Genomic DNA, 8520 nt, shown 5'->3' with positions numbered 1-8520 from the left:
TATAAAATCTTCCAAAAAACTGTGAATACCAAATGAAAGTGGGAGCCCTTACGAGTATTTTGGCATATAAAATGTTCTCCAAGTCAGTTTTTGGTAGAAGAAATTTTCCAATTTTCTCATATTCCACTGCTGGTCAGGACGGGAATCTGGCTCTGGAAGCCTCCATATAAAAGCGTCCAAAAAACTGCGAATGCCAAATGAAAGTGGGAGCCCTCACGAGTATTTTGGCATATAAAAGGTTCTCCAAGTCAGTTTTTGGTAGAACAAATTTTCCAATTTTCTCATATTCCACTGGTGGTCAGGACGGGAATCTGGCTCTGGAAGCCTCCATATAAAAACGTCAAAAAAAAAAACTGTGAATGCCAAATGAAAGTGGAAGCCCTTACGAGTATTTTGGCATACAAAATGTTCTCCAAATCAGTTTTTGGTAGAACAAATTTTCCAATTTTCTGATATGCCAAAATATTTGTAAGGGTTTCCACTTTCATTTGGCATTCACAGTTTTTTGGACATTTTTATATGGAGGCTTCCAGAGCCAGATTCCCGTCCTGACCACCAGTGGAATATTTGGAGAACATTTTATGTGCCAAAATACTCGTAAGGGCTCCCACTTTCATTTGGCGTTCACAGTTTTTTTTTTTGACGTTTTTATATGGAGGCTTCCAGAGCCAGATTCCCGTCCTGACCACCAGTGGAATATGAGAAAATTTCAAAATTTGTTCTACCAAAAACTGATTTGGAGAACATTTTATATGCCAAAATAATCGTAAGGGCTCCCACTTTCATATGGCATTCACAGTTTTTTGGACGTTTTTATATGGAGGCTTCCAGAGCCAGATTCCCGTCCTGACCACCAGTGGAATATCAGAAAATTTAATTTGCGATGTTATATATGGAAATAATAACTGTGGTATGAGAATTCATTATCGAACAAAATTTATTTCATGGACATTTTCATTCATAATTTTATAAATAAATTTTGTTTTCAAATCGGTTCCAGGTTTTTTCTCTGACGCACAGTTGAAAAAGTATTAAATGTGAAGTTTCGATGTTCTGAGTTACCCTGTAATTTTTGGTGAAATTCAATGTTATCGATAGTTGCTAACTTCACGCTTGTGATTATCTTGTTCATGGCCCAATTATAAGGTCTTCCTTCGAGCGAATTAATCTAAAAACAGCTGTTATTTTACCAGATGAAATGTCAAAATTCATGCTTGAGGCGAAAATAGATATTTTCGCCTTGACAGAAGAATTTTGTGGCGAATATGTTTGTTGTCATTTTTTGTATGTATAACACATGGTAGAAAAATACAGGTAGACGCATCGACGCAGCTGCTGGGACAATGAACCGTCAAACCGTCCGTCTGTCCATGTATTCTTGTGAACAAAATGCAGGTCGCATTTATTATCCGATTGTGATGAAATTTTGCAAACAACATTTGTTTGGACCAAGGACGAACCCCATTGATTGAGAAAATCGGTAAAAATTTAGATATAGCTCCCATATATATCTTCGTCCGATTTGCCTTTTATTGTGCACCAAACGTGTAATATCAGCCCGAATAGTATGGAATTTTGCACATACAACCAAATTAGGCCTGAAAATAAGTATGCCATATTTGATCGAAATCGGTTCAGATATAGCTATAACTCCCATTAATATTTTTCATCCGATTTGTTATTTTTGTCCTCCGCATCAGTAATATGCTTTCTGTAACAACAATTTTTGGGAATATATATGAAATACAGCTCAGAAATACCTTTGCTAAGTTTTACCGAGATCGGTTCAAATTTGGATATAGCTTCCATATATAACTTCGCCCGATTTACCTTTTATCGTGCACCAAAAGTCTAATATTTGCCCAAATGGGATGGAATTTGGCACATACGACCGAACAGCTATAGCTCCCATATATATTGTTCATCCGATTTGTTATATTTGTTACCTACAGCCGTAATATGCACTCCGTAACAACGATATTCAGGGAAATATATCAAATACAGCTCAGAAATATCTTTGCCAAATTTTATCGAGATCGGTTCAGATTTGGATATAGTTCCCATATATATCATTATCTGTTTTCAAATTAATTTTGCACCAAATGGGCAATACAAGTCCGAATTTAAAAGATACAAATGCTTCGGCATATTTAGTCCTTGGAATTTTAAATTATATTTATAATCATAGCGTGTATGATTGAATTCTCCCATAAAAACTTTTAATTATTAAGTGGAGCTCAACTAAATTAGCAAAGTGGTGTAGGGTATCATAAAGTTCATTGCCACAGCAGCTATGCAATGCGACTACCTGTATTCTTCTACCATCGTTTTGAAGTTTGTTTTTGTTGCAGCGAATTCAAATTTAATTGACAGATCGTCCGGTAATCAGCTGAACTGGAAGGGGGACCTTATACTTGGATCATGATCTTGTTGGCGCCAAAAAAATGCGATACTTTAGAGTTGGCATTATTTTCCCACCAACTGTGCCTACTGGTCGAAATGTGGATCTAAGCTTAACACAAAATTCAAAATGGAAATACAAAATAAGACGTGTGAAATATTGGAAAAACCCTATGCTTCTGTCAATGGTGGCTCCCCGAAATGCAACGGAACAACAAATGGGAATTCAAAAGTAGAACGTGAAAATGCTTCTGTCAATGGTGGCTTCCCGAAATGCAACGGAACAACAAATGGGAATTCAAAAGTAGAACGTGAAAATGCTTCTGTCAATGGTGGCTCCCCGAAATGCAACGGAACAACAAATGGGAATTCAAAAGTAGAACGCGAAAATGCTTCTGTCAATGGTGGCTCCCCGAAATGCAACGGAACAACAAATGGGAATTCAAAAGTAGAACGTGAAAATGCTTCTGTCAATGGTGGCTCCCCGAAATGCAACGGAACAACAAATGGGAATTCAAAAGTAGAACGCGAAAATGCTTCTGTCAATGGTGGCTCCCCGAAATGCAACGGAACAACAAATGGGAATTCAAAAGTAGAACGCGAAAATGCTTCTGTCAATGGTGGCTCCCCGAAATGCAACGGAACAACAAATGGGAATTCAAAAGTAGAACGCGAAAATGCTTCTGTCAATGGTGGCTCCCCGAAATGCAACGGAACAACAAATGGGAATTCAAAAGTAGAACGCGAAAATGAGGACGAAGGACAATACTTAAATCTGATAGAAAGGGTAATAAAAACAGGTAATGATGCGTATTTTCATATGTAATGTTTAATTTATTTTTACGTTTTAAAGCCTTACGGGGCCAATAAATGTTTTGGCTTAACTCGAGTTTAGTAAAAACTCTTAAATTTTTTCCAGTGGTAGGTATTTTTACCGTGATCCCGGGAAACTATTTTTTTCTTGGGGGACGGACCTGGGACCCCAGATTTTTGACCCGAAAGAAAGATAGATATCGTTGGAAAGCTTATGAAAATACGGTTGATGATAAGATGTTACGGTTCGGAAGTTATAGTCAAATTATAAATTATATTTTTTTAACCCGGATTTTTTATAAAACCCTCAAAAAGTCAAAAAAGGTTCCATTATGGGGGACAACAAAATTGTTTCTAAATTATAGCTGTCACTCTTACCTTTCCAAAATGCTACAATTTGTGCTAATACCTGTATTGAGTCCAGAGATATAGGTCTTTCCATCCGCATAACCCGATTCTAACCAGTTCATTAAAACTATGTTTTCAATTAAAAAAAGGTATATTTCGCGTAAGCATCAAATTCAGAAATCTTTGGTTTGCGTTAGCCGGTGTTAGTCATACTCAGAGGAGAAAATCTCAAGAACCAGACGAAGGCCGGTTTTTTACAAAATGTGTCAAATTTAGAAAAGTTTGGTTCGCGTTAGCCGGTGTAAGACATACCCAGAGGAGAAAAACTCAAGCCCCGGCCGAAGGCCGACTATTTACAAAAAGTGCCGAATTTAGAAACCTTTTGTTCGCGTTAGCCGGTGTCGGACATACCCAGAGGAGGAAATCTCAAGGCCGGCTATTTACAAAAAGTGACAAATTTAGAAAACTTTTGTTATTCCGACGACTGCTACGCGAAATAAACCTTTTTTTATTGAAAAAATCATTTTAATGAACTGGTTAGTATCGGGTTATGCGGATGGAAAGACCCATATCTCTGGACCCGAAAAAGGTGTTACCACAAATTGTAGCATTTTGGAAAGGTAAAAGTGTCAGCTATAAGAAACAATTTTGTTGACCCCCGATAATTCGACTATAACTTCCGAACCGTAACATCTTACCCCATCTTGTGACCACTTGGATAGGTATTTTCATAAGCTTTCCAACGATATCTATATTGTCTATATCGGGTAGTTGGATCCGGGTCTAGTCGGGGTCTTAAACCCGGACTTTCGGGTCAAAAATCTGTGGTCCCAGGTCCGTCCCCCAAGAAAAAAATAGTTTCCCGGGATCAGGGTAAAAATACCTACCTCTGGAAAAAATTTCGAAAAATTCGAAGAGTTTTTACTAAACTAGAGTTGTTTCAATGTTTTTAAGTGGTACTAATACGGTTTGTTTCATATTTTAGGAGTCACAAAGGATGATCGCACTGGTGTAGGTACCTTAAGTATTTTTGGTGCACAAATGAGATTCGATATGCGCAAGAGCTTTCCTTTATTGACAACTAAACGGGTATTTTGGAGAGCAGTTGTTGAGGAATTGTTATGGTTCACACGTGGCTGCACTAATGCAAAGGAATTACAGGACAAAAATATCCACATCTGGGATGGTAACAGTACTCGCGAATTTTTAGATAAGCTTGGCTTTACAGATCGTAAAGAGGGCGATCTGGGTCCGGTATATGGATTCCAATGGCGTCATTTTGGTGCAAAATATCGCACTTGTGACGATGATTATACCAATGAGGGAATAGACCAACTTGCAAATGTAATCCACACAATACGCACAGATCCCGATAGCAGACGCATTATAATGACCGCTTGGAACCCTAGCGATATACATTTAATGGCTCTACCACCATGCCATTGTATGGCTCAATTTTATGTGGCAAATGATGAATTGTCCTGTCAGCTGACCCAACGTAGTGCTGATATGGGACTGGGCGTTCCATTCAATATCGCCTCTTACGCTTTGTTAACTTATATGATTGCCCACATAACAGGTCTTAAACCAGGCGATTTTATTCACTCATTGGGTGATACACATGTCTATTTAAATCACGTTGAACCATTAAAGGAGCAGTTGAAACGTGAACCACGTAAGTTTCCAAAATTAATAATCAAGCGTAAAGTTACGGATATTGAGGACTTCAAATTCGAAGATTTTGAAATTGTTGGCTATAACCCGTATCCGAAAATTCATATGGAAATGGCCGTTTGAAACAGCGTGATTTTTAAATTTCAAAAATACAAAAAACGGCTGTGGGATAAACGTTTTAAATACATATGAGAATGGCTGCAAAGACCTAAAATGGTAAAGACTAGACAAAATGCATTCTGAGCAAATGGTTTGTGGCTATACTACCTTGATTAACAGTTCATGACAAAGGCATGTTAATATAAAAAACACAATTATATGAAAGAGTGACAAATAAAAGTTTGGATAATCTAAAATATTAGTTTCAAAATTCAATTCCATATACCTTCCCAAATCATTACATACTGCCTTAGCGGTTTAAATTGCTTATATATATGTCTTTGATGGCTGTTTCAAACATCAGTATATTAAAATAACAATTGACAATATCAGAAAAAAATATTTTATATGTTGCACATTGAAATGATTTTTTAAATAAACAAAAATATAAAAAAAAAACTGTTCTCCATTTTCACATTGAACTGTGGAATTCTGATTTTCATTTCTATTAATCAAATCATTTGCATCGGGTAATAATAGAAATTACAAAATATATTTCTTTCCAAAAGGACACAATATTTTCTTGCTTCTTACATTACGTCTGGTATCACCTCGTATGACCTTTACCTTTTCTTGCTCTTTTGGCCAAAAATTCCAAAAATAAAAAACAAATTTGCTGTATAGATGTTGAAACTAATTTCGATAGAAAGCGTAATCTGCGAATAAATCAGCTTTCCGTGCGAATTCCAAAGAAGTTGACTACCGACTAAACGTAAATATAAAACAAGCATTTGATTGGTTTACGAGTGCGGACACGAAGTGTCTACGTATACTCATACTCATGGTAGAATAATACAGGCAACAGCAATTGTTGTTGGACAACAATCGTAACAACAACCACATACAGTTTTGTTTTTGTACGTAATGCAAGTGTCTGAGTTATGTGTCCAAAAATGTAAACAAAATAAATAATTTTCAATAAATTATTTTAATTTCAGAATTATACATTTTTGGAATTTGGATTATTAAATTGAAAATGCAGAAGAATAGTTCTTAAAATATTCAATTTTAATGCTTTCACATCATTCCCCTGAATGTATAGTTGTTAGCTTTTGGTCCTATTCTCTCAACACTTCAAGCAATTGCTAGAAAATCGTGAAAAGGCAACATCCTTTCCAAGTTGAAACCAAACAGCACACATACATAAAGTATTCTACATTTTGCAATTTTAGAAAACATGAAATATAACCGCAAAAAAAAGTTTCCGAACCATCGCCTTTAGCGTTTCGTTAAATACAACAGTGAAATTTTATAACAAAAAAGGGTATGCCTATTGTATGTCTGATATGGAATTAAATTAAAAACGTCATATCGAATTTAACACTAGTATTACTATAGAGTCAAATCAGCTGGGACTTGCTGTTACCTGTAATAATTATACCATGGTACAATGAAGAGAAGGTAGGTGAACTTTGAAGGTCTACCTGTTTGGCTTGTAATGTCAAAAATAGTATCAAAACAATAAAAAATCAAACAACTTGTTGCATTTATTTTGAATAAATAATTTAATACCACGATAACTGAGTGAAAGGTCAACACCTCTTTTCAAAATCATGTACAATATATATCTATAAAAGATTATTTCGCTATAAAAATCTCTAGATTTTGTGATTAAATATTGAGATAATTTTTTTATTTCAAATTGTTCGAATGTATTAAAGTTATCTATACATAAAACACTTCCTGTCTGCTATACATTTCTCATAGCTATGCAAATAATATGGGTGGACTCACAGTAGACTCAGCCCCCTGTATCTTCTGCAATCTTTGATCCAAATCTTAAGTAAGCCTGAGGAGTAAATATACCCTAAAGTACCTTTTAGGTAGCATGTCACTACAGCGAGAAAGCTGACGATGTAGTAAAAGAAAAAAGGGTACACCCCACCAGAACCACCACAAAACCTAATTTTAAAGCACCAAAACTAATTTTCCGGATATTTTCTTGTAAAGAACATTATCGCTGTTGAATATGAAATCAACGTTGCCAACGTTACCAAGTGTGTTAGGATGATGAAGAGATAACAACGATTGGACATATATTATCGCAAATGTCCTTCGTTGGAGCGCTGGAGACTACGATCACTCCATTTCCAGTCTCTGTGATTTTCAAAAATGTTGTATTGAACGTGCTATAATCAAACCAAGATGCAGCGGCTTCAGCATTACTTTTAATCGATGTTGGAAGTTTTGAATATTTGCTTTTGTAATAGAAAAAACAACAATTTTGAAAATTTTTAATTCAATATTTTGATTGGAAAAATAATTTGCCCCAAATTTTGTACTTCAAATCAATTCGCCCTGACTACAACTTTGACACATCAAGTTTCCAAAAAAGTAGCTTTGTTGTAATTTTCGCCTATGTTGCTACTTGGTATTTCTACCATGGTTCTACCTTAGTATTGTATTTGAAATTTATTTTTCTGAAAAAAAAATCGTAAGCTAACGTCACTAAAGAACTAAAAATAAATAAAACAAATAATACGATAAACTCTGAAATTAATTTTATTTATACAATCCATTGCAATCGAACTATTTGAAAACATTTTCCATTTTCTTCCAGTACCTGCAAGAACCTATTATTTTTGCAATTTTCTTCAACATCATAAAGGGAAAATCGGTTATCGCAGTAAAAACTTTTATATTCTTGCAGTTCAGGAATAGATCAACCGTCTCCAACAAATACCTATTGTTCCTGCAAGTCCAATTGATTTAGTCATCCATGGATGCACAATTTTAGCTGGATTTTACACCATCATGAGCAATATAGGTCATTATCGGCTCTTAAAATATTTATTTCTTATATTTACTTAGGTTTTATCGTCAATTTTATGCTCTGCGAGAATCTACTAATTTTGTTGTGTATTAGTTTTTTTTTTTTTTTTCAATGACAGAGCATATGACAGAAATGCAATAAGGTGTGTCTGGTTACTTTTCCTGCAGGAATTGTCCAGCAACATCTTTCTGAGAGAGTGAGGTAGTTTTATTCTCTTTTGCAAGGAAATTGCGAAAAGTAAACAGACGGCATTCCTGCAGAAGCTTGCAACTAATCAGCTGATTTGTCAAAACAAACCAATTTGTCCCCCATTAAAAGAATTAAACGAAAGGAACCACCACCAATTTCACAAA

General features: G+C 35.4%; 1 protein-coding gene across 1 annotated transcript; it reads left to right on the top strand.

The window, feature by feature from the left end:
- Window positions 1-2452: 2452 nt before the first annotated feature.
- LOC131801092 (thymidylate synthase-like) lies at window positions 2453-5591 on the top strand. Its single transcript, XM_059119158.1, has 2 exons — window positions 2453-3200; window positions 4547-5591. The coding sequence occupies exons 1-2, from the start codon at window positions 2531-2533 to the stop codon at window positions 5356-5358; spliced, it is 1482 nt and encodes a 493-aa protein (XP_058975141.1). The 5' UTR covers window positions 2453-2530; the 3' UTR covers window positions 5359-5591.
- The last annotated feature ends 2929 nt before the right edge of the window (window positions 5592-8520 follow it).

Source organism: Musca domestica, unplaced genomic scaffold (genome assembly GCF_030504385.1).
Source record: "Musca domestica strain aabys unplaced genomic scaffold, Musca_domestica.polishedcontigs.V.1.1 14, whole genome shotgun sequence".
In the NCBI taxonomy this organism is placed as follows: Eukaryota; Metazoa; Arthropoda; class Insecta; order Diptera; family Muscidae; genus Musca; species Musca domestica.
The sequence above is the reverse complement of the archived record's forward strand: the minus strand, read 5'-3'. Positions and strand labels throughout refer to the sequence as shown.

Coding starts and splice junctions, on each gene's coding strand:
- LOC131801092 (XM_059119158.1), top strand. CDS start 2,531: ATGGAAATACAAAATAAGACGTGTGAAATATTGGAAAAACCCTATGCT. Junction 3,201..4,546: donor AGAAAGGGTAATAAAAACAG/GTAATGATGCGT, acceptor TTCATATTTTAG/GAGTCACAAAGGATGATCGC.